Raw genomic sequence first — 25,079 nt, forward strand, 5'->3', positions numbered from 1 at the left:
AATCGTCCTATTATGATGTGGCCTTTTACTGAATGAGTCTGTAGGTCCATCTATCTAGTTCACTGTTGCTGGTAGTGGAGCTGAAGCAGAAGAAGAAAAAAACTCAACACTTTGAGATCTGCTTAACTGGTGATGCAAGAGATTAAACCTCTCCCCTGCTGCTTATAAAATTCAGCCCTTTTCCAGGAAATCCTAAAGTCACTTCATGAGACAGGCAGCTCCAGAAGAGGGCTCTCGTTCTCATGCAGTGGCCAAGGGAATCAGTCGGTGCTCTACCCTGACCAGTATGTTATGTTGAACTCTTTCTACGGGTTTAATGGGGAAAGATTTCCATGAGGATAAACACTTTAAAAGTGGCAGAGTTGCCTCTCTTGACTCTCTACAACTTGGAAAAAAATAAGCTGTGTCATTTTTTCCTTTGGCTGTGTTGGGTTCCCTCAAGGAGCTCTCCCACTCGAGACAAATGAGAACAACTTTTTATTACAGCTTCAAAATATAAAACACCATATAAAGAAAGGACTAAAAAATTAAGAGCTTCAAGTCGTTTTTAAAAATGCTCATGTTTCAGTTGGAAATGTTACAGAATACAAAAAGCACTAGTAGCAAACTCTTGTTCAAAGGGGGACAACCAGATCTCCCTGCGGAGACAGCCTTAAATAGAAAAAAAGACATTGCATTGATGCTGACGAGTCTTCATGCCCAAGTCAAGGAGGGTCCAAGAAGTTTTAAGTTTCACGTGTCATGACAGCAGCTAGAACTCCAGCACTGCAAGAACCAGCTGCAGAGGAAGTAATGCTTCGTTTTTCCTTCTGGAGTGACCTCGAAAGCAGCATGCCTTACTAAGAGACGCCAGTATCTTCCTTTCAGTTGTCAGCATAAGGATTAACGTGTCGAATGCAGAGGGGGCTGCTGTGATGGAGACCTGTGCATACTTGGGAGCCGCACCCGGAATGAAGGTCAGTGTCTTCCGGCATCTAGTGGGTACTGTGGACTCTGCTCTTAAACTAAAGCAACAGGAAACATTCAAAACCCTTTAACAACTAGAGAGATTTGGTAACAAGCAGCTTATTTAAATTGAAAGAGATGTCTTCCAATTCATGCCCCATTGCTGAATCACTCCTTGCCCTTTTTAAAAAATGCCCTCCAGCTGTGCGGGATTCCAACCATGCTTTATGAACAACTTCTAAACATTCTATAAGAGGTGCTTTTACTGGATCGGAGCAGCAGTCAATCTAGTCCATTTCTCACGGTAGCCAGCTACTTGCCCCAACAAGCCAACCATCGAAAGAGACCAAGGCTACCTAGTATTTAGAGGTTTACTGCCTCTGAATATGGAGGCTCCTTTTTGTCACCTTGATTAGTAGCAATTGATAGACCCATGAGGATACGTAGTCTTGGAAGGGGGGTAAAGAAGATACCCACGAGGTTTACTTGTTCTCTGTCCTTGCTTATATGCCCCAAAGAAAACCTACACATCTTGCCCAAGGGTTCCTTATGCTGGAATAGTTTTAACTATCCAGTGAAATGGGGGGGGGGGATGTTACAAAGAAGTCAACAGGAAATTCAAGCCACTTGTGCAAGAGTGGTAGTGATAAAGATTACCCAGTGGAAAGAGAAAACCATATAAGCCTATCTGCAACAACTAGAACACACCCTATTTCGATTTTAGCTGCTCACTTTCATTTCTACATACCAATTTCCCTGGTCTATTTTAACTGTCCACGCTTGGTTTTTGTTCCATGTTGTATAGTTCGTTTGCACAAGGAGCATAGTTCCCCTTTTTTCAAAAAATAGAAACACTACTACCAGTTTTAGAATTAGCCCCAACCCAGCAGCTATTAGGTTCTTCAAATCCCTCATACTTGTTCCTCCAATCCTGTATCGTCACAGCTGGGGAGGAGCTCCTTCAAACATCTCCCCCCCCCCATTCTTATCAAGGATGCATTTGCTTTCTGCCAGCTGCCTTCCACAGTGGTTGAGCCCTTATTACAAATCACATGAATGTGTAATTTCATGTGCCAAAGGTAGCCGCTGGCTGGCAAAACTTGTCCGCACAAGCCAGCCTTAAAGAGCGAGAGTATTAAGTAAACTTCATACCTCTGAAGTCAGCGTGTGCTCCACCTGTGCCGTTTAGCTGTCCTTCTCGAGGCAGACCTGGCAGATTGGGGGGAAAGTCCAGTGATTGGAGGGAGGCAGATCAGCTACTATTTCATCCAAACTCAGACTGGGCTACAAGAGAGGTGAGGGATCAGCCTGCACCTTTGCCAGCCTCCTGTTTCAAAAGTGGTTTTTAAGTACTTGATGGTGATTTGCTACCACACTGAGGGTCATGATGCAAAGTACTGAAGCCTCATCATCATCCAGCTGAAATCTTAACACAGCCACTTCTGTGATCTCCAGTGTCCTAAAAGGCATTGCCCATGTACCTTCCAGACATGAGGTCTAGAACTTTGCCTTTTGTTTTTAAACGAAAGCCCAAATTCTCCAGAAGCTAAACCTGATTCTATTACCACATTCTGCACTTGCGTACAGCTTGTGTATTCCATTCCCAAGATGACATGCAACACTGAAGTTGTAGTATGTCCTGATCCCTCTTTTGAAAATTACTTTTCTCCCTTACAAATAAAACTTGTATTAAAATGTGATCAGACTAAAACAGAGAGACAATTGATTTGTGGATTCCCAGTTAGGTAGTCCTGTTCAAGATGAAACTCATCCCTCGAGAGATGGCCTGCTCTTACCTGCTCGACCCCGACTGGAGATTTCATTTGCAAGCCTCTCAAAATATTCGGGCAAGTCGGCATATTCGTTCCCATAGGAAATCACTTTAATCCCTTTGTCTAGCATGTTTTCTCGGAGTTTCTTGAACTCGTCCACATCACCACGACGCACAAGCATAAAGTGCTCCAAGTCAGATTTGTGCTTCACAGCTTCTAGGAAGAGGGCCTGAAACGTGGTATCATCCACAGTCCAACCACAGCCCAGAAACAAAAAGGATTTGGTTTCGTACAACTTCTGGATCTCCCGCTTTAAGAGAAAAGGGGACAGAATCTCTACCTTAGCAAAAAAAATGGCATTCTAGAATTGCAAGGAAGCAAGTGGTCACCTTGACTTGCTCCATTGTAAAGGCACAACCATCTACTCAACATGGATCGATCAATCAACCCACATGTGTCAGAGCACAGGTGCTTGCAAAAACAACCTATAGATGACTCAAGTGGTTCAGGATGGTTCAACCTGTTAACCTCCTAAAGGATGAAATGCTCACCAGCATATCTCTCTGCTCATTTTGAAATGCTGAAGAAACCAAATTCCCCTTCTATGGCTACCCACAGGGAAATCAGGGCTGAAGGATGGCGTTGCTTTCCTTTGCATTCCCACAGGAAAAGGTGGAGAAGCGACATTCTCATTCTAAGTAGCATCTTCCCCAGCATTCTTTACTCTACTTTATTTGGCAACAGCTCTTCTCTTTTAATGCATACATCAAGTGATGTACTGCAACTTTAAGGGTTCCTCCTGCTGGTTCAGATAAGGCAAGGTAATGCAGGCCTGAGAACCTGTTCTTGTCCACCCTAAGCCAAGCCAAGAATACCTACCACCCCCAAAGTCACTATCCAATAGGAACTCATGAAGCATTCCTTAGCAGCCCCCAATACAACAATCCATCATATTCCATGCACGGCCAAAACTGATCCACAAACGCACACATTTTAATGGCTCCCAGAGGCCTTCTTGATCTGTTAAAAATTGTTGCTTGTTTTTAGCCTTTTTTATGTGGGTGGACATTTCAGTCTTCCACAACATTCGGTGCTGATCTGGAAGAATATTACACAACACAGATACTCTAAAAGGAGACTCCAACAGGAAATAGCTGAATTAAAATTAATTTATAGGCTTTAAAGTATCAACCAGGGACTCAACAGACCTCAACATTGTCTGATTCTATAGGTGTTTAATGTAATTAAATAGTCTGCAAAAGTAAACGGGTCTTGTAGCACCTTAAAGACTAGCAAGTTTTTATCCTAGCGTATGTTTTTGCAACCTAGAGCTGCTGTAGCACACTGGTTAAGTAGTTCAGCAGTGAATCAGCAGTCTACTGGTTCAAATCTTGCTACTGCCATGAGCTCGGTAGATGGCCTTGGGAAAGCCACTCCTCTCAGCCTCAGCTCCCCAGCCGTATTGTAAGGATAACAACAACACTGACTTGTTTGTCACTCTGAGTAAGACACTACTCTGCCTAGAAGAGGGGTATATGAATGTTGTTGTTACTTGGACAGATGCGTGCAGTTCAACAACAGTTTCCAGTGAACAGTCTCTGTATTTTTCTTCGTTACATTTGAATTTTACATAATTACACCTCATCTTGTACTTCCTACATTGCTTTTTTTTTAATAAAATTTTTATTGGATGAGGTAATATACAATCATTACTTAATACAATATATTTATCCAATTTAACTCTTCTACATGTCTATATACCTCACCCCCCTTCCCCTCCCCCTTTTCTTTGTTGACTTCTAACAACACTCGAGCCCCCAGTTTATTCATAGATATTATTATTGTTACACTATATTGCTAATATTTATACCATGGTATAGATCTTAATATATTTTCTTTCGTTAAAGTCCTTTGTATAAAATTTAAAGTCCCTCAAAAGACCACAATTGCCCTTTAACATCGCATTTCTTTTCCAAATATTTCTTGAACTTGCATGATCTTTTTAAAAAAATCCTTTTTTCTACCTAGTAGGAACACACAAAGCTGCCTTATACCAAGTCAGACCCATGATCTGTTAAAGTTTGGTATGATTTGCTCTGGCTGGCAGTACCTCTGCGGGGTCTCCAGATCACCTAATACCCGATACTTTTAAACGGAGGTGCCAGGGATCGAACCCAGGACTTTCTGCACACACATTAGGTACTCTGAGAGCCACAGCCTCTTCCTCACGCCTCTGATGAAGCGGATTCTAGTATCCAAAAGTTGGTGATCAAATAAAAACATGCTAATCTTCAAGATGCCGCACAATCCCCGTGTATTTTTGCAGCCACAAACAGTGCAATCCTATGTGAAGTTACTCCAATCTAAGTCAAATGATTTCAGTGGGCTGAGACGACAGTAACTCTGCACAGAATTACACTGTAACACAGCTACTCTTTGGCAATGAAATAGTCTTTTTTATCACCGATTTCCATTGCTGTGAATGATTACTGGGCTCATATGTATACCTTTCAGTCCTGCAAAGAAGCCTCACAAGCCCAGCCTTTTTAAAACCACAGTTCAGAAATTTTCCTTTGCTCTCCATGTATAAAAACTTTGCAGGCTGAGGATTCACTTCACTGCATCTACAGAAGTAGGCTCATGCTTAAAAATGTGTATCCTATGAAACAAAACAGTAAAGAATCCAGTAGCACTGTTATGACCTGTACTTTCTTTAGGGTAGATTTTTCTTTTAATCTATCCCTTAACCGTCTGGGTAATCTGCTGCCACCAGGAATATATTATTCCAAAATATTTTATTCAAATTTCCCCTTTGGTAACGTGTTTAAGCGTCAGGCTCCTTCGTGGTTCTATGTGGCCCTGAGGATATGAATGAGATATAGCGATGACAGCTACTCTGGGATATAACAAAACAAAATGTTTATTTTTCAAGAAGCGTATTGGTTTCATAAAAGTAGTTCTTAGTTCTTAAAGTTACTTCCTATAAACTCATTCACACAGATCTCTTCTAATGCTTCACCCACAGTTAGCCTCCTTCACTAGACTCAATAGTTCTCTCACAAATACTTCAAATATAGGCAGCACACAGCTAGCCTCTCTTTCCCTGACTCTCGTTCACAGAAATATTAAACCTGCTCAGGCAGCACACAGCTGGCCTCTCTTTCCCTGACTTGAGTGTCCTTTCACAAACATGCTCAGTTCAGGTTCCACACAGGTTATATTTCTGTCATAAATACTTCAGTATACTCAGGCAGCACACAGCTAGCCTGCTTTCTTCTGACTCCCACCTTTTCTCTCTGTCAGTCTAAACTCCATTCACTCCGCCCACACTCTCAGTCATCAACCAATCATATCACTCACTCATCCCTCTCTCACCCCCCACTCTTCACCTAGCTCACACCAAGCATTTAAAGACACATGCACCCATTTACTTGAAATCATTACAAGCACCTTTAAGACTAACCAACTTTATTGTAGTATAAGCTTTCAAGAGCCACAGCTCTCTTCGTCAGATGCATGATGAAGAGACTGATGATGCATATATGAAACAAATGTTACCTTTTTGAAGGTGCCATGGAAGATTTCTAATATTTTAAGTGCTTCAGAAATTCCTTTCTTATTTGCCATAAAAACCATGGCTGTCTGGTGACATACGTGTTTCAGAATGAAAGAACACAATTTTTAACTGGTGCCAACTCTGCAATTCAACTCTAGCAGCATATCAAAAATGTTTTGCTCAGCCAACTGCATGAGAACATGGATGCTTCCATGCACATCCTATTCAAAGCAAAATGAAAGTGACAGACTGTATTCTTACTCAGACATGTATCAGAACATGCATTAGCAAGCAATTTATAGGCATTTATGTATGCTTATGTGCAATGCTTTATATAGATGGCTTGAGGCACCCACCTCTGACCTTTGGAAGACTGAATATAGCCCTGGAGTCCATGTATTTGAAATATGTAGGCTGGCATCTTCTTATGTTCTGGAAGTAGTCACTCACTGTTAAAGTAGAAAAGACCAAGAGTCCAATAGCACCTATAAGACTAACAAAATTTGTAGTAGGGTATGAGCTTTTGTGAGTCACACCTCACTTCTTCAGATGGCTACATGATTCCTGTGTATCTGGAACTAAGCTGTAACTCACAAAAGCTCATACTCTACCACAAATTTCATTAGTCTCAGGGCTTTTTTACAGCTGGAACAGAGTTCCAGCACCTCTTGAAAATGGTCAGATGGCCGGTGGCCCCGCCCCCTGATCTCCAGGCAGAGGTTACCCTCTGTGGTCCCTTCTGTCTGGTGATCAGGAGGTGAGGCCACCGGCCATGTGACCATTTTCGCCAAAAGGCGATTTAAACTTTAAAAAACTCCCCCCTTGTTCCAGATGACCCAAAGTTACATCATTGTGTGGTCCTGGGAGCATGTGCGCACTTTGCGTGCGCACATGTGGTACCAGGGGCACTACCTCCCACCAGGAGTTGCCCCCTGTACTGGCAACCCACTGAGTTCCACCACCTCTTTTCCCATAAAAAAAAGCCCTGGTTAGTCTTAAACGTGCTGCTGGACTCTTGCTCTTTTCTGCTGCTACAGAAAGACTAACACAGCTACCCAACTTGATCTATCTCCACTGTTAAAGGCAATGAACCCCAGAAACAGAGCTCACCATAACCTCTGTGTTGCGTAGGACGTTCTGGTAGCCAGCAGGATGGAGCACTATTCCACTGGGGTTTGTGTACACTCCATGGATATGTAAAACACTAAGGTTCCTTTTCTCCTGTGCCCACTCCAGCACCTGAATATGAGTTTTAAAAAAGAAGCAGCAGCAGAAGCATTTAACATTCAAAAAGAAACTTGATATAAAAAGATCAGTCCATTTGATTTCTCTAAAAGGCTGACCTTGGCCGAGAGGTTAGCAGCCCAAGACAGGCCACTAACAGAAGTTTCTTAGTTTCTCTCCAGTCTCACATTCCAGAAATTCAACACTGTGTGGATATGTTTACAGTTCCCTGACCCCAAGGGGCTCTCAGCACCTGCAAATAAGATAAATCCCATATATCTGCAAGCAATCTAAGCCTAAGGAAGTAATTCCCAGTCTCTGCAGGTCAAACTGATTTAGTTCACCATGGCACACAGTTGGATATGTTTACTCAGGAGGTTCTAAGACTTGTGCTGGAATGCCGGCTGTGGCTCACTGGCGTCAGGAATTGCTTACAATTCTCTGTAGCACAAGAGAAAGAGATTGCCATCACAAAGACAGGATGTTGTGTAATGGAGACATCTGCCCTGACTAAGGATACATTCTGTACATGGTTGCTGCCAGGGATTTTTTTCAGCGGGAACGGGGTGGAACGGAGTTCTGGAACCTCTTGAAAATGGTCACATGGCTGGTGGCCCCATCCCCTGATCTCCAGACAGAGAGGAGTTGAGATTGCGAGGGCAATCTAAACTCCCCTCTGTCTGGAGATCAAGGGGTGGGGCCACCAGTCATGTGACCATTTTCTCCGAGGGCAACCTACTGAGTTCCACCACCTCTTTTCCCAGAAAAAAAGCCCTGGTTGCTGCTTCACATTCCATCTTTTATATTATGCCTTTAGTTTGGGGCTCCTAAAATATAAAGGATCCATCCTGTTCATCTGGGTAAGTCATCATGGCCCTTCCAAATCCTTTCCTAACTATGGTTCCTTAACTCAACCATCTGTCTATTCTTCTGAACTCGACACCCTGCTGTTGTACCTCTGTTTTGTGTCCAAAATTTTGTTTGGAAAAAACAAATGACAAAATGGGCAAACCTGTCTAAAGCATATGCTGCAGTTGAAATACTGAATTCACCACAGTAGAATACACATATTTGCCTAAACACACCTCATTCTACCTTTTAAAGATTGGTACATTTACATTTGTTGTACAAAGAAACTAAATTCTTATTACCTTACAAGAAAAAGTAAGCAAATTAAGTTTTGATTTTGCTTTTTTAAAAAAAATATTTGTTTTTATTTCCAGGATAAAATTCTGCATGTTTCTTTTGTCCTGCAACTACAATGAAAATTTTCAAAAAGTTCTTCAACAGATATTATCAAAGTAACATTTCTAAGATTCAAGGTGCTGCAAAAATGTCTTGTCATGCTGTTCTAATCTTACATTCTTCCAAAATGCTGAACTGCAAATATTCCCACAATGTTCGACTGAAAAGTCACGTAGAAGACAGAGTGCAAGAATGTATGTGACATGCAGAATGAAAACACACATATGAAAAAAGATTAAAAGATACAATTCTCCCATTGCTCTTTACATGCCTTTTGGAGTAAGCTAGGCATCAGGCCAATTCCAAAGAAGGGCTTGCAAATGGGAGTTTTCATCTTAAAGAAGCTAAAAACAAATAGGCATTAGCTTTTGCACATTTTCTTAAGCTTTGGTTTTATGATATTATCTCTGCCAAAGCTGTGTAAATTAGCGTAAATTATTATAGACCATCCCTGGAATTTGTTCTGGGGGAGAAAAACAAAACAAAAGGAACTTACATGAAAAACAGAAGAGAGACAAGATGCACTGCAAAGACTTTAAATAAGGTTTAATGCCATTTAGGACTCAATTAGTCATTTCAGAAAAGATGCGGGGAGGTGCCATGGCCCAATAGCATAGCATCTGCTTAGCATGCAGAAGGTTCCAGGTTCAGTCCTTGAAGAGCCAGTTTGGTGTAGTGGTTAAGAGCAGCAGGACTCTAATCTGGAGAACCGCGTTTGATTCCTCACTCCTCACCTTGTAGCCAGCTGGGTGACCTTGGGTCAGTCACAGCTCTCTCAAAGCTCTCTCAGCCCCACCCACCTCACAAGGTGATTGTCGTGAGGATAATAAGAACACTTTGTAAACTGCTCTGAATGGATGTCAAGTTGTCCTGAAGGGCAGTATATAAATCGAATGTTAAAAAAAACATCTCCCACTGAAAGTCAGGTAGGAGGTGATGTGAAATACCTCCACCTGAGACCCTGGAAAGCTGCTGCTAGTCAAGAGTACACAGTACTGACCATGATAGGCACATGATAGGCACAGTACTGGCCATGATAGGCTCTAAGGCACTTTTATGAGTTCCAGCCATGTTCTTTGATTGGAAACTGCTGTCCTTGCAAGATTTTTGTGGAAGCTGGCTGGGATTATTTAATGGCCAAAAAAATGAACTCTCTACATACTAAAAGTTGTTATTACTTTAGCACTACCTGATCAAATCTCTGGCATTAACACATTTTATGAAAGATGTCACTTTTTCGACCTATTCCAGATAAACTCTAAGGTCATGCCGAATTATAGTTCCATTGACTTGCCTGTTTGGCATCTAAAACTGAATGAACATGATCTAGATTGTAGAATAATGGTCCTCAAACAGGGGATCAGGTCTGAAAAGGACAGGAGGGAAGAGAAGGGAAACAAGGTGAACAGGGAGAAGAGGCTCAGTGGGAAATTTCAGTTTGCCTCCGCATAAAATAGGAAGAGGCCAAAAAATACTGCTTATTGTCTAGCATCATTATATATATTTTAACTATTAAAAATGTATACGTGTATTCAGCATTAACTGACATAGGACTTATGCATTTTATGTTGGGGAAGCAAAGCAGCATGGAATTTCATTGCAAACAGGTGCCAAAATGCATATTAGGTTTAGTAGGTTCAGAAGTGGGTTTAGAACAGAACAGTAAGCTTATAAATTGGTCCCATTTCAAAAAGTCTGAGAATCAAAGCAGTAGAAGAAAGTTTCTAGGAAGCACCGGGGGAGGAGGGGAAGAGGAGAGTTGTGCAAGGACTATCCGCTCATCTAAGCCGAGGGGTTCCTTCAAACATGTCTGTCAGTAATTGTGTGTCTTTGCTTCTTGGAATAAGGGCACCTTTGAAAGATAAGAGGATGCATGAGTAACTACATGAAACCCCCTTCCAGGAAAACACCCATAGTAAATGCAAAATAGTAAAGAGACCAGTAGCACCCAGGGCCGGCGCGCCCATGGAGGCCAGGTAGGCGGTGACCTCGGGCACGCGGGCATTGGAGGGGCGCCAGAGGGGGTGTCGGGGGCGGAGGCGCAGGCGCATGCAGAGAAGCTGGCATGACTGGGCTGCAGCTACTGCTGCAGCCAGCCAGCCAGCTCTGCGCTGCTGCTGCTGCCGCCACACACCCCAGCTGGGCACAGCCTCCAGGCGCCGCCCCAGCAGTGGCTCGCGGCTTGTGCGCCCAGCTGGGGTGCATGGCGGTGGCGGCACGGAGCTGGCTGGCTGGCTGGCTACAGCAGCAGCTGCAGCCGGCCACAGCAGCTCCGCTGCGTGCTCCTCCACCCCTGCCGGTCGCAGAAGCCGTGAGCTGTTGCTGGGGTGGCGCATGGAGCAGCCTCCGCGCGCCGCCCCAGCAGTGGCTTGCAGCTTCTGCGCTCGGCTGGGGCATGTGGCGGCGGCGGCATGGGGCTGGATGGCTGGCTGCAGCTGCTGCTGCAGCCAGCCACGCCAGCTCCGCTGCGCGCTCCTCTGCCCCAGCCAGGCGCAGAAGCCATGAGCTGTTGCTAGGGCGGCGCACGGAGCAGCCTCCACGCGCCGCCCCAGCAGCAGCTTGAAGCTTCTGTGCTTGGGGCTCCGCGAGCTGCCCAGCCCCCCCATGGCACGTGATGACATCTGCGATGATGTCATCATGCAGTCCGCGCGCGTGCCACCTCGGGCGCCAGAACCTCTGGCACCGGCCCTGGTAGCACCTTTAAGACTAACCAACTTTATTGTAGCATAAGTTTTCAAGAGCCACAGCTCTCTTCATCAGATGCGTGCATCTGACAAAGAGAGCTGTGGCTCTCGAAAGCTTATGCTAAAATAAAGTTGGTTAGTCTTAAAGGTACTACTGGTCTCTTTACTATTTTGCTACTACAGACTAACACGGCTAACTCCTCTGGATAGTAAATGCATAATCCTACAGAGAGATACACAAGTTGCTACTCTTAACATTACCCAGAAGCATGGAAAGTGGTTTACAAATAATTCTAGCATCCATTTCTGGGCATAATCTGAAATCTCAAGAAATGCCGAGGCCTGGAATGAACATCTGGGGACCTATTCTTGCCTCTTAACAACCTGGCAAAGTACCAGCTGCCATCAGTGTTTGTTTTAAGGATGGCTTTCTAACTGTAAGTAGCACAAAGGTTGTATGTTTTATTAGCATCACCAAAAGACTGGGGGTGGCACTGAGAAATCAGTGGATTCCCAAGCTAGATCTACCGCCCTTTATAAGCACAAGTGTACCCAGTCACCTTTTTCTCATCTGTGAGGTCAAGAGATTCAAGCTGCTTTCCTTGGTCCGCAGCATAAATTTCCAGCAGGTTGTCAAAGTTGGTGGTAAGCACTAGAGCACCGTTCTCCATCAAATGGAGCACAGACTGGAGCAGATGTTTCCCGGTGTCTTCCATTTTGGACTCCAGGTCATCGAAGACTTCATACAAGCAGTCTTTGAAGAATGTGGAACGGACATTGCTTGTGCGCTGTCAAGAAAATAACATCATGCCCAGATCAGTCAATTAAAAAAATTAAATAAAGTACTTTAATTTCAGTAGCAGAGGAGTGGATATTGTTTGCCAATGTCTGGCAAAAAAGGGAGGGACAAGACTAAAAGTCTGGGTATGTTTACCTGGGAGTGTATTTCACTGACCACATACAGTCTTTAATGAAATACATAGATGTCTGAGGCTCAGCTCAGACACAAAGTGAAATTATGGTTTATTTTAACCAAAGTTAGTTTATGAAATCAGAATTTGGCTCACAAATGATCGTTTCAATCCTGGCTGGCCTCAACAATGATGATTTCATTGTTTTCATGCCCTCCCCTGTAGCAACCAAGCTGTTTTCCCAGCTTGCACCACGGCAAGAATGGCACAGAGAACAAAACAAGATCTCTGTATGTGAATTTACTATGTTTGCGTGTGACACACAATTTGACTTGTGGTTGAGAACATATGCAGAGGAAAAGGGTTAATCCCTTGTAGCATACTGTGGCCTAATGTGAATTTCTGAGTTTCCCCCTCCTTCCATGGTTACTATTTATCACTTTAAAAAAAAAACCCCTCACAGGTGACCCATTCACGGTCTTCCAAAATAACTCAGTTTGGAGAGATCATTTAGGAAATCTTTACAATTCCCTTGGGATTTCACCATTTTGAAGATTTGGTGTTGGCAATCTTGGCTGCTACATCTAACTCCATAAATTAAATGACACTGAACTCCAAAATAACCTGGGTGACAGATTAAGAGGGCTGCAGTGTATCTTTCCCTCCGTCATTCAAACTGTTCATTTATTCCTATCCTTTGCTTTCTGTCTTTACTACTTGAAAGGGTGGCACAGAGAACAAAACAGGATCTGTGAGTTTGGCCTTACTATGTTTGTACATGACACACAGAGTTCAGGCCTTAAGTAGACCATGGTTAATTTTAACTACAGTTAGGTTGCGAAACTGGAATTCTCACAGATGATGACTCAAATCCTGGTTTGCCTCACCTAGGAGGGCATTACCAGGGAACAAGCCAAGATTAAATAGGATGCCTATGTTGTACATCGAGCAAGACCACAATTGAGGCTAACTATGGCTAAAAATAAAAACTTCAGATTCTGACTTGACATTTTTTGTCAGTCCAGTTGGATCAACCACTTCAATATCTGGAGTGGTCAATCCAATTGGCTTGACAGAAAATGTCAATTCTGCATATAGACAGTGACACAGTTTAAATAAACTATTGTTTTGCACCAAGAGCCTAGTCATGACCAGGGCTTTTTTTCTGGGAAAAGAGGTGGTGGAACTCAGTGGGTTGCCCTCGGAAAAAATGGTCACATGGCTGGTGGCCCCGCCCCCTGATCTCCAGACAGAGGGGAGTTTAGATTGCCCTCCGCACCGCCAAGCAGCACGAGGTCAATCTAAACTCCCCTCTGTCTGGAGATCAGGGGGCAGGGCCACCAGCCATGTGACCATTTTCAAGAGGTTCCGGAACTCTGTTCCCCCGCGTTCCTGCTGAAAAAAAGCCCTGGTCATGACTCTGGTTCCAGTTTGATGTACACCCTAACTGACTATAATTAGTGAAGTAGACCTTATTCTGATGATCAACAAACCACAGATAATTAAATTAAATGGTGGTTCTGCATAATGCCTGAAACAAACCTGACATACAAACAGAATCAGATTACAAAATATGCTATAAAGAAGAAAATGAGTTCAAAAAGGGGTGTAAATACATTCAGGGAAGAGAGAAGTCTCGACTGGTTGACTCATAGTACAGGTTTCATTCATGCATTCGTGGGCTCAAATACCACTCTTCCCATCATACTGGGGGCCAGCAAGAGGGCTGTATCTACCAAGAGGGACCAGAGTAGAATATATGCTCTGTAAAATGAGTTCCTTTAGAAAAAAGCAAGGCTAAGAAAAACCTCTGCCTACAATCTTGGGAAATCCCATAGACAGTGGGTCAGATGGATCAATGTAGTGTAACACAGTTTCTGGTATGGGGGGTGTGTGTGTGTGTGTGAAAACTTGAGTGTGATGCAGTGGTCATAATGTTGGGCTAGGACAGGGGTAAGCCCATATTCAAATCCCCCCATTCCATTATAAAGTTCATTGGATGGTCATAAACCATTCTCTCTCTCTCTCTCTCTCTCAGCCCAACCTACCTTGCAAAATAGTTGTGAGGACAAACCGGAAGAGGGAAAAAAAACTATATACACCACCGTTAACATACTTGGAGGAAAGGATATAGTAGATAATAAAAGTGAAAGACAACTCCCTTCCAACCGAGGAAAACACCAAAAAGGAGGAAAGAAGTATATTTAGCCTCCAATGTATGTTTTCTGGGGGAAGTGAAAGCAAACTTAAAGACAAACAAGTGTCTGAGCTGCAGTGTCTAAGTTGCAGTGAGTCTCCCTGCCTAAAGCAATTCACATGTTTTCTAAGGGGTCTGTTTGACTTTCTTTTTCCTCTCAGGTTTGCAAGCCATGCAGTTCTGTGCACAGTTGACTCACTGGCGACAATTTCTGAATAAGGTCGTGGGCAACATGGATGAGGTTCTTATCGTCCCGGAGACACTTCTGAAACTTTTTCCGCTCCTCGTCTTCAAGAAGGTCAAAGTCAATAGCAGCATCCAGCAAGGCTTGGATTAGGCCCTTCCATGATTTCAGGGCCGGCACCTGAGGTGCAACAGCTGCACTTATGCCGGTCCCAATCACCAGCACGAGCTCTTGGGGCCGTTTGGTTTTTAGACTTGGCAATAATTTCCTGCAGCCAAAGAGAGGAAATGGAGTGCATGCTTGAATCACATCAACATTGCTGCACTTTGAGGAAATGATGGCTAAAACAAATATAGGTATGGCTAAGGGGCTTTTACGCATATAAGTAGACATATTCTTAACTTTTAAAAATCAATATTTACAAAGGAACAGGCCTGCAAGATCAGACCAATATTCTGTCTAGTATAGCATCTGATCTTTGGATATTTAAATCCCGAGATTGGAGCCATGAGTGGACAAGGTAGATCTTCCTGCATACCTGAAAAATGCTCCAGGTTTGCAGAAAAATATGAAATTAAAAAAAAAACATTGACAGTTTAAAAAAACCAAAATAATAAAAGGAGTGCCTATAACTTTAACCAAATACCCTCAGTGGCTGTTGCAAAGCAGCCATAACAGTTTACTCAGTATTCCAGGCTCGGTTTCTGTCAGCAAAAGGGAGGGGGTGGGGTCAGGGCCCGTTTCAGGGCTGTTTTGGCTTTTGAGGGAGAGTTCATTGGGGCTAGACCCAGAAACAACCACTTGCGACTTAACACCACATGACTTGTATGACTCACCCTGGCCTGGCTACTTGCTATCGCTCAACAGCAGCCACCTACCCCCTCAAGCCAATGTAGTATAGTTGTTAGACTTCCAGAGTAGGATATAGGAGACTCGGGTCTGAATCACCACTCTGCAAGGAGAATGATGTAAACTGCTTTGGGTCCCTGTTGTGGATAGGGTTGCCGTCTCCAAGTTGGGAAATTCCTGGAGATTTGGAGGGTGAAACCTGGAGATGGCAGGGTTTGGGGCGGGAAAGGACCCCAGTATGGTATAATTCCATAACGTTCACCCTCCAAAGCAGCCATTTTCTCTAGGTGAACTGATCTCTGTGGTCTGGAAATCATTTGTAATTCTGGGAGCTTTCCAGCCATCACCTGGAGGCTGGCAACCCTAGTAGTGGAGAAAAGCCTTTTCCACCTCATGGCATTTTCCCAACCTGAAACAACCAGAGGGCACTATTTTCCCTACTGCAGGGTTTGGACATGCACAAAACATGGCAAGAGAGCAGCCTCCATGCTAGGGACAGCTTAGGGGCCTTGCTTTGATTGGGGCCCCACTCTACAGATTGTGTGGCCTAATGATTAATCCAGCCCATCTGGAGAAAGAAACGTAGACTGGAATTATTGGCACAGCAGCATCCAAGGAAGTTTTCAGCCAAACACATGACCCATAAAATGATGTCTGTATAGATTCTGCACCAAAATATATTTAAAACAAAGCATCAGTTCTACATAAGGGTAATCTACATTCTGAGACTTGAAAAACTGAATTTCCAATAGAAATTATGTAAACATACTTCACTTGCACACATCACATTCTTGGTGCTTTTTTCCTGCTTCTACTTGTCATGGGGAGTTTCAGGGAGCTGCTTGGGGCACTGACACCTTGCCCCAAGAACTGGAAAGACTACTGAATTGCAATGACCTTATCAAGAAAGTACTGTAGTGGGACAACAAAAATGTTCAAAATGTATCGAACCATCTATTTTACAAGACAGCAGTTCCATATCCTACCACTGAATGTATCTGATAGTTTCCAGAACAATAACTGAAGGTAAGAGATTAAGATTGCTTCCTGAAATAAACTACAAGGTCATGGAAAGTTCTGTCATTTTTTCCATGAACGACACTGTCTGTGAGGCTTACCTGGGCTTTTTGGCTGGGGGAATCCCATCTTCTAACAAAGCTGCTTTATCCAGAATCAGGCTTGCATTAGAAGCCATCCAGTTTCTGGAAAGGAAAGGAAAGAAACACAGAGAACAATCGTGGAGGTAAGCAAGAAAAACTCCCCAAGTAAAAATTGTCCTCTCACTGTTATACAAAGAATGTGCTGTCTGTAGCGAGCACCTGGATCTTAATCTTAACAAAGGCAGTATTTTAAGGATAACCAAAGAGTTACTTGCAGAAATTTGTGTTGCAATTTACACCAAACTCTTCCTTGAAACTGAAAAGTGGCCTTGAGTAACACCTGGACTGGCAGTGGTGAATCACACAGGCAAGTATTGCCAAATTAACAGGTTGCGGTTTTGCTGTATTTTAAATTAAGCTGCCTTCATGAACGGAGAAATGTGGGCTAAAACATTTTAATAAATAAATGAAAAAAGATCTCAAATACTTATTTATTTAGAGCAGGGCTTTTTTTCAGCGGGAATGCAGTGGAACGGAGTTCTGGCACCTCTTGAAAATGGTCACATGGCAAGTGGCCCCATTGGAGCGGCACGGAGGGCAATCTAAATGCCCCTCTGCCTGGAGATCAGGGGGCGGGTCCGCTGGCCATGTGACCATTTTCGCGGAGGGTCATTTAAACTTTAAAAAACTCCATCCTTGTTCCAGCTGACCCAAAGTGACATCATTGTGTGGTCCTGAGTTTCACCACTGAGTTCCACCACCACTTTTCCCAGAAAAAAGCCCTGATTTAAAGTATTTCTATACCTCACCTTTCTTCTGACACTGTCAGGACCCAAGACAGGTAATAACAAATGAAAAAATAATCATCTATTAAAATAATTAAAAACAGATGGTTAAGACAGATAAGCCAGAGCACTCGGGTATAGCTTTCAAGCTACCATAAACTGTTTTATAGTCTCACCAGACGACATCTGCCTCACCCTACAACACTGAAAGGTGAGAAAGTGAATATAACATGAGATGGTATGACTGCTGTTGTCAGCTCTGGATATTTTCAAATATCAGTCGGGAAATTAAACATCTAAGATCTGAAGAAATTTTACTTGCTTTTCAAAGTCGGAAGCTTCATCTCCTTTCATTGAAGATTTCGTTTCTTTACAAGCTATACCACTCATATTTTCTATACATGCCTTTACCTTTCTATGAGGAGGAGTAGTCCTCACAGGCAGATGAAACTGGTGTCAAACTAGATTAGGAACAAAATTTAAGAGTTCACATGTGATGTCATCCAGAAAACATCACTAAGCGAAAACAAAGGGAGAAAGCAGTGCTTACTTTAAAAGAAAACACACAGTTCTCTTTGATAATACAATTCCCAGGTTAAAAGGAAGCGCAGCTGCAAAATGCAGGCGTTTCATTCATTCCCCTGCCCCTGAGAAAGATTGTAAGCTAACAATCAAGGTTTTTAACTATATTTCATACAATGCTGAGAAATTCAGGCACTTCCTAATAGTGATAGTTTTTATTTATTAACACTATTCCGGACAGGTATTTTGCTAAAGAATAATAATGCTGTCAGTGTGCTCTGCTAGTTCTACCTTGTATGTTAGCAGTAAAGCAGCACAAAGGAAGTCCACAGGATAGCAGGGCTATAACATTTAGCCAATTAATCTGTTTTACTAATCTATTAACTTTAACAACTAAAAAGGTGCAAACTTGCTTTTAAAAAGAGTATTATATTGTAATACTAGTACAAATAAAAGTGGCAGGTGGCACCAAGTGAAAAGAAGCATCCTGTCTTCTCTCACTTATGGGAGGGAATGCTTCTTTTGAGAAGATGCATCTTGAAAACACATACATGCATAATTTTATTTATTTATGTCATTTATAGTCTGCCTTTCTCACTGAGACTCAAGGTCGATTACACAGTATGAGATTAGTACAATCAGTATCAAGTATATTTCCATACAGTATCAAGGACATTTCCATAAACTGTCATTGGGTAAACAGATATTAGTTGAAACAGACATAGCACTACAAAGAATTGAATACAGAATAGAAGAAATACTGAAACAGAATATAATCAATTCTAGGACTGACAGACAACATAAAGCACAGGTAGTACATAGGAGTACATATTTAAAGCAACAGATAATATGTAAGGCAACATAGTGGTGAAATCTACAGTCCCTAACTCATTAGCGAAGCATCTGAGACCCCATCCCTACAATACAGCCCACTCATTGGAGTAAAAAGCCTTTTTGAATAATTAGGTTTTGCATTGTTTGTGGAAAGCTAGGAGAGTGGGGGCACTCCTGACTTCCTCAGGCAGGTTGTTCCACAGAGTAGGGGTCATCACAGAGAAAGCCCATGTACGGGCTGTTGTTGATTTTGCCCATGTGCAGCCTGGCACCTGCAGGAGACCCTGTTCAGATGAGCAAAGCTGCCATGGAAGAATCTAAAGGAAACTATGCTAATCTAAAGGAAACGATGCTTTCCCCCCTTCCACGCTATTTTTTCATATGTAAAAGCATGCAGTTTTAATACAAATGTATTCAGTTTCTTTAAACTGAAGATGTCCCTACAGCAGCTGTAGCCAGGAAACCCCTAATGTCTCTCTGTAAAGATACTGGTGTGTCTGCAAATGAAAGAGGAAAGAGGCTTGGGCTAGCCACACTGGGAGCAAGCCGAGCCCAAGTAGCACCGCAAGCATCTCAGCCTTTTCCCCTTGGTCTCAGGGGCCAAACAAAATGATCCAGTGTGGCTCTATTTGTCATGTGCGCTGGAGGATAGAAATCTCACAGGATAGAGATCTCACAGTGGTGACAGGAACCATGTTAAAAATGCATTTATATTCTGCCTTTCTCCCTCCATGGAGAAAGGCAGAATATAAATGCATAGATAGGGTTTGAGGAAGAACTCCTACTCACATACTGACCACATCTGCATAGCTTCAGCAAGATTTCTGCAACATATGCATACACCTGGTCAGTATTATTACCTGAGTGACATTTTTAACCATGTCACACCCTTCTAAGCCCAATGACTTAAAAGGTTGTGTCTCTGCTTTGAATCACACTGTGAGTGACATCAACATGTTTTATGACTTCTTAAAAGGAGGGGAAAGCCACTGTTAAAGACACCTTACAGCACCAGAAGTCAGGAGGAGGAAGAAGCTGTTGCCTGACCGACCAGAACAATCTCATTCCAAACTAAGAAAAAAAAAGAACCCACTCTAAGCTAACTAATACTTCCTTGTTACAGAAGGTGCATCAGGACAGAAAATGAAACATCTTAATCAGCAAGAGAAGAGAAGAGAAGAGAAGAGAAGAGAAGAGAAGAGAAGAGAAGAGAAGAGAAGAGAAGAGAAGAGAAGAGAAGAGAAGAGAAGAGAAGAGGATTTAATTACAAGATGATTGTTGTGAGGATAATAATAGCACACTTTGTAAACTGCTCTGAGTGGGTTTTAAGTTGTCCTGAAGGGCGGTATATAAATCTGTTGTTAGTATATGTTGTTAGTATACATGCTATTTCTAGTATATGTTGTTAGTATACATGCTATTTCTGAAGTAGGACACTCTCCTTTAAAAAGAGCAGCAAAGCTGCTCCCCACAAGGCACAAGGAAGAATAATTTTTATGTGAAGAAAAATTATTTTCTGTGGGGGGCAGGAAACTTTTCCAACGTGGTGTAGTGGTTAGAGTGCTGAACTAGGAACTGGGAGACCCAGGTTCGAATTATAGGCTTGTGAGGATAAAATGGAGGAGAGGAGAACGATGTAAGCTGCTTTGGTTTCCCACTAGGGAGAAAAGCAGGATATAAATGAAGTAAATAAAGTAAGTGGCAGAGCCATATGAGACTCTCACCCCAGGGATTCTTCCTAGTGGAGGCCACACTAATACTCTCAACAGACCCACAAAAATCAGTAGTCCAGAACTGATCACACTTAATAATCTGTTCTCATATATCTGAGTTTAGTTTCATGTTTGGTGAGAACTGGGCAAAACACCCCAGTAAGTGCTCTTTCTGTCAGAAAGCGACAGTCAGGCATAGTGTGCCCAATTCTGTCAAAGGAGTCCAATCCTGATGCTGCTGCCCAGTGAAACAGTCCCCTGCCTGGCATGGGACAGAGAAGTTGTAATGTTTCCAGTTAAGTTAATCCACCACTCTCTGTCGGTTGATATGCAGGCCCACCAAGATCATCTATCTTTTCAGCGGGCCTGCAAGACTGAGATGTTCTGCCAGACATATGGTTGAGGTTGGCCTAGTAGTCATCTGGCCCTTTATGTGAGTTGCAATGCAAACTGAATGGCCTGTTTCCCCCTCCTCTTCCCGCCCCCTGTGTATTATTGACAGGGGAGGGTTGTAGGGTCCCTATCTGGGGTTAGTTTTTATAGAAATGCTGTGATTTTATTGTAAAATATATGTTTTTACTGCTGTTACCCATCCTGAGTCCACTTGCAGGATGGGAGGGATAGAAGTCTAATCAATCAATCAACCAATCAGAGGATATTTATTGTGGTTGTAACTACCCTGAAGAAAGCGTCTCCAAAACAGGAAGAATAATTCTGGTTTGCCCATCGTATAGTTACAGGAGAGACCAAGAACAACTCTGGACCTTCTCTTCTTTATTGGTTTTATCAATATCCATGAACTTTGGTGGAATATTGAAACGTGATTGTGTTTATGGATGTGAACTACTTATTATGAATTATGTAGAATTATTTATTGCTTACTCCATGGAGACTGTAAAAGACACTGGCACTTTTTGTGATATGTTTACTAATTGTATAAGATTATGGTATTTATTCTGATATACTTGAATTGATGAGCACTTGCACTTTGAAGGTTTAAGAGTCTTTTATTGCACATCAGAAATACCGCTTGTTTACTTATGGTTACAGGTGGCCAGTTTTGCCTCAGGTCATGAAATATAGACTTTTGCTATTCAAATAAGGTTTACAGACTAAGTAATAAGCTCAACCATATTGCTTAAGTGCATTCTTCTTTGGTATTTAGTTAGTTTCCATGGCTATTATCTCTATACTGGCCCAGTGAAACAGGGCAGGTAGTGGTGGCTGCAACACAACTAGTTAAGAGTTGCAGTTGAGTCTTACCAGATGATACCGACCCATGACATCAGCCTTGCATGGATCCAGTCGTGCAAATGTCAGATTTGCCCCAGAAAGATAGAGGTTTGAACCCCTGCCACGAAGCTCACTGCGGCACCTTGTACCAGTCTCTCTCAGCCCTATCTGTCTTACAGGGCTGTTGAGAGGACTGAATACACTAAATACACCACCTCAGGCTTCTTGAGAATCTAAATGTGAAAAATAAGTAAATAATGGTGGTGAAATCTTTGGACTTCCAAGCAGGCTAACTATCTGTTTGAGGTTTTTTTAGAACCAATGTTACAACCCTTTCTTTCTCTTGGGTAGATTTTTCCTTTAATCTTTCTCTTACACCCTCTAGGTAGATTGCTGCCACCAGGAATATTATATTCCATGATATTGTATTTAAATTTCCCCTTTAGTAACATGCCCAAGGGTCAGGCTTTCCATGGTACTATGTGGCCTTGAGGATAGGAATGGAATACAGGAATGACAGATACACTGGGACATTAAACAAAAGTAAAGTTTTATTTTTATAAGAAGTGTATCGGTTTCATATTATTTCTTAAGCTTGTTGGTTTCAAAGAGTGTTATTGGTTCTTAAAGTTTCCTTTCATAGACACAGTCACACAGATCTTCTCTCAGGATTCACACAGTTTGCCTGCTTCAGATATCAACCTCTCACTCAGATACACATAGACTTTCTCTCTCAAGCGCACACACAGTTTCCCTTTTCAAACAGAATAAATATATAGTCTCGCAAACACACACATTTCAGGCTTCCACACAGGTAGCCTTTCTCTCAAAAATACATGGACACTCTCAGGCTGCACACAGTTTGCCTCTCTTTTCCTGACTCAATATTTCTCTCAGAACTGCTTTAAAATACTCAGGCTGCACACAGCTTGCCTGCTAAAACCAGACTCAATATTTTTCACAGAAATGCTTAAACATGCTAAGGCTGCACACAGCTTGCCTCTCTTGCCCTGGCTGAATCTTTTCTCTCCACTCTCAGTCCAAAACTGCATTCACTCCGCCCACACTCTCAGTCATCAGCCAATCATATCACTCACTCATCCCTCTCTTTCACCCCCCACTCTTCATCTATACCACACCAAGCATTTAAAAACAAATACACACATTTACTTAAAATCATTACAACCAATTTTACCAAATGGTCACTGCAAGAAGGAGACAAGGAATGCAGCGTCAACATCCCTGTCACCACAACACACACAGTGCAGAAAGAGCCACTGTTCTCTTCACAAACCTTGTCTCTGAGGGGGCAATTTGGTTTGGGGGAAGGGGAGAGATGTTCTTCCGAAGAGAATACTCCGCTGTACATTTTCAGCTGCCGATGTACTTTACTCATAGGAAATCCTGCCTTGATTCCAGAGGCTGGATTCAACCCCAGCTGGATCCTTTCCAAATTTGCTATGGTAATAATCGAGGTCTGGACTTGTAAGAGGGGATGAATCTTCCATTTGTCAAGTTATCCACAGCCTAACTAAAGGGCACCATTTCTGTTCCAGACAGTAGGTGGGTGGCTGTCTGCTGTCTAAAACTGCAGTACCAAGTTTAATCAGACCTATGCCTGTATAGATAAGTCATCTGACAGATCTCTAAAGGGTTCATTTGAACAAGTACTTAACATGATGAATGGGATCAAGACCAGTGGGCTTCTGAACATGCACATTCACCAATCACTAGCAACAGCACAAAGAAGGCACAGCTTACTGGCAAGCATGAGTCTCCCACAACATATTCTGTTTGAGTCCAGCAGAAACTTAAAAACTAACAAAATTTTCAGGTTGCAAGCTTTTGGGACTCACAGCTCCCTTCTTCAGACATGAGTTCTTCAGACGTATGTCTGAAGAAGGGAGCTGTGACTCTCGAAAGCTTACACCCTGAAAATCTTGTTGGTCTCTAAGGTGCTGCTGGACTCAAATCCTACTGTTCTACAACAGACCAGCTCTGCTACCGACCTAAAAGATATTTTGTTTGTTAAGATATCCCACAAAAACTGCGGAACTCCCAGTACTCCCACACAAACCAGGGTTGGATGCAACCTTTCAGCACAGTTATCTAGAAGGAAACCCAGCTGGAGGGGAGGAGGGAGAACGGGGCTTCCTTCCGAGTAAACAAGCTTAGCATCAGAGCACTGTACACCTCTAAGCAAACAACCGGCAAATCCAGCCATTTCTGTTGCAACAGAAAAATAGACGAAGCTGACCCCTACGGCAGAAGCTTCTGCCGAATTATTCTTAGTCTCCACAATAACAACATTGTTTTCCCCGCCATCCTTTTGATGCAACAATTCCCAGTAGGGTTGGGCCAATAATTTTGGATGCCCCGGAGACCCTCCTTCTGCATTCCACCCGCCCCGTCCACATAAGAGAGCCCGCATGCCTCACGGCTCGGGAAGCAGAAGGATTTACCTTGCAGGGCAATGCAACCGGCGGCAGCTACACGGTCAGCAGGAAGCAATTACATTTCTCTCTGCGGCAGCACAGGATGGTGGAGCTAGAGCGTCCCTTCGCCATCGCCCGCCCCCTTTCCTTTCTCGGCTGCTTTAGATCGGAAGTGCCAGTTGGGTGGAGGCTTTTCTCATCTCTATGGAAGCTGCCCTAGAGAGAGACAGACAGACAGACAGACAGACAGTGGCAAGGTGTAGGGGCGGCTAGATTTGCCAGTTGGTTCATTAGAGTGGGGATAGGGTTGCCAGCTCCAAGTTGGGAAATTCCTGGAGATCTAGGGGGTGAAACCTGGAGAAAGTGGGGATTGGAGAGGGAAAGGACCTTGGCATGGCATAATTCCATACAGTCCACCCCAAAAAGTAGCCGTTTTCTCCAGGTGAACTGATCTCTGTGGCCTGGAGACCAGTTGTAATTCCGGGAGATTTCCAGCCACTACCTGGAGGCTAAGAATAGACAAGAGGGCTCCTCCAAGTCGAAAACAACCAATATCTAAGGAAAAACCTCGACGGTCAAAAGGAATAAATTGATATTATGAATTTTCCCCTGGTGTGGGGGAATCTAGAAATAATAGTAGGATATTACAAATTAGAGCAAGAGTCCAGTAGCATCTATAAGACTAACAAAATCTGTGGTCAGGTACGAGCTTTCCTGAGTCACAGATCAAGATCTGAAGCTCACAGATCTGAAGAAGTGAGTTGTGACTCACGAAAGCTCATACCCTACCACAATTTTTGTTAGTCTTATAGGTGTTACTGGATTCTTGCTCTTTTCTACTGCTACAGACAGACTAACACGGCTACCCATCTTGATCCAACTTACAAATTA

The 25,079-nt window shown here is 43.0% G+C and overlaps 1 protein-coding gene across 3 annotated transcripts; it reads right to left on the reverse strand.

The window, feature by feature from the left end:
• Positions 1-883: 883 nt before the first annotated feature.
• FAM118B (family with sequence similarity 118 member B) lies at positions 884-24,305 on the reverse strand. Of its 3 annotated transcripts, XM_054998408.1 has the most exons (9): positions 24,216-24,305; positions 17,864-17,913; positions 16,686-16,769; positions 14,734-14,986; positions 11,987-12,214; positions 7,384-7,512; positions 2,742-3,027; positions 2,098-2,154; positions 884-1,004 (listed from the first exon to the last, which is right to left on the reverse strand). In XM_054998408.1, exons 3-9 carry the CDS (start codon positions 16,760-16,762, stop codon positions 1,000-1,002), a joined length of 1,035 nt encoding a protein of 344 aa, XP_054854383.1. In that variant the 5' UTR covers positions 16,763-16,769; positions 17,864-17,913; positions 24,216-24,305; the 3' UTR covers positions 884-999. The 3 variants fall into 3 exon arrangements, with proteins under 3 accessions (XP_054854383.1, XP_054854381.1, XP_054854382.1); XM_054998406.1 differs by lacking the exon at positions 884-1,004 and having other exon boundaries at positions 1,018-2,154; XM_054998407.1 differs by lacking the exons at positions 884-1,004; positions 17,864-17,913 and having other exon boundaries at positions 1,018-2,154.
• Between the last annotated feature and the right edge of the window lie 774 nt (positions 24,306-25,079).

Source organism: Eublepharis macularius, chromosome 14 (genome assembly GCF_028583425.1).
Source record: "Eublepharis macularius isolate TG4126 chromosome 14, MPM_Emac_v1.0, whole genome shotgun sequence".
In the NCBI taxonomy this organism is placed as follows: domain Eukaryota; kingdom Metazoa; phylum Chordata; class Lepidosauria; order Squamata; family Eublepharidae; genus Eublepharis; species Eublepharis macularius.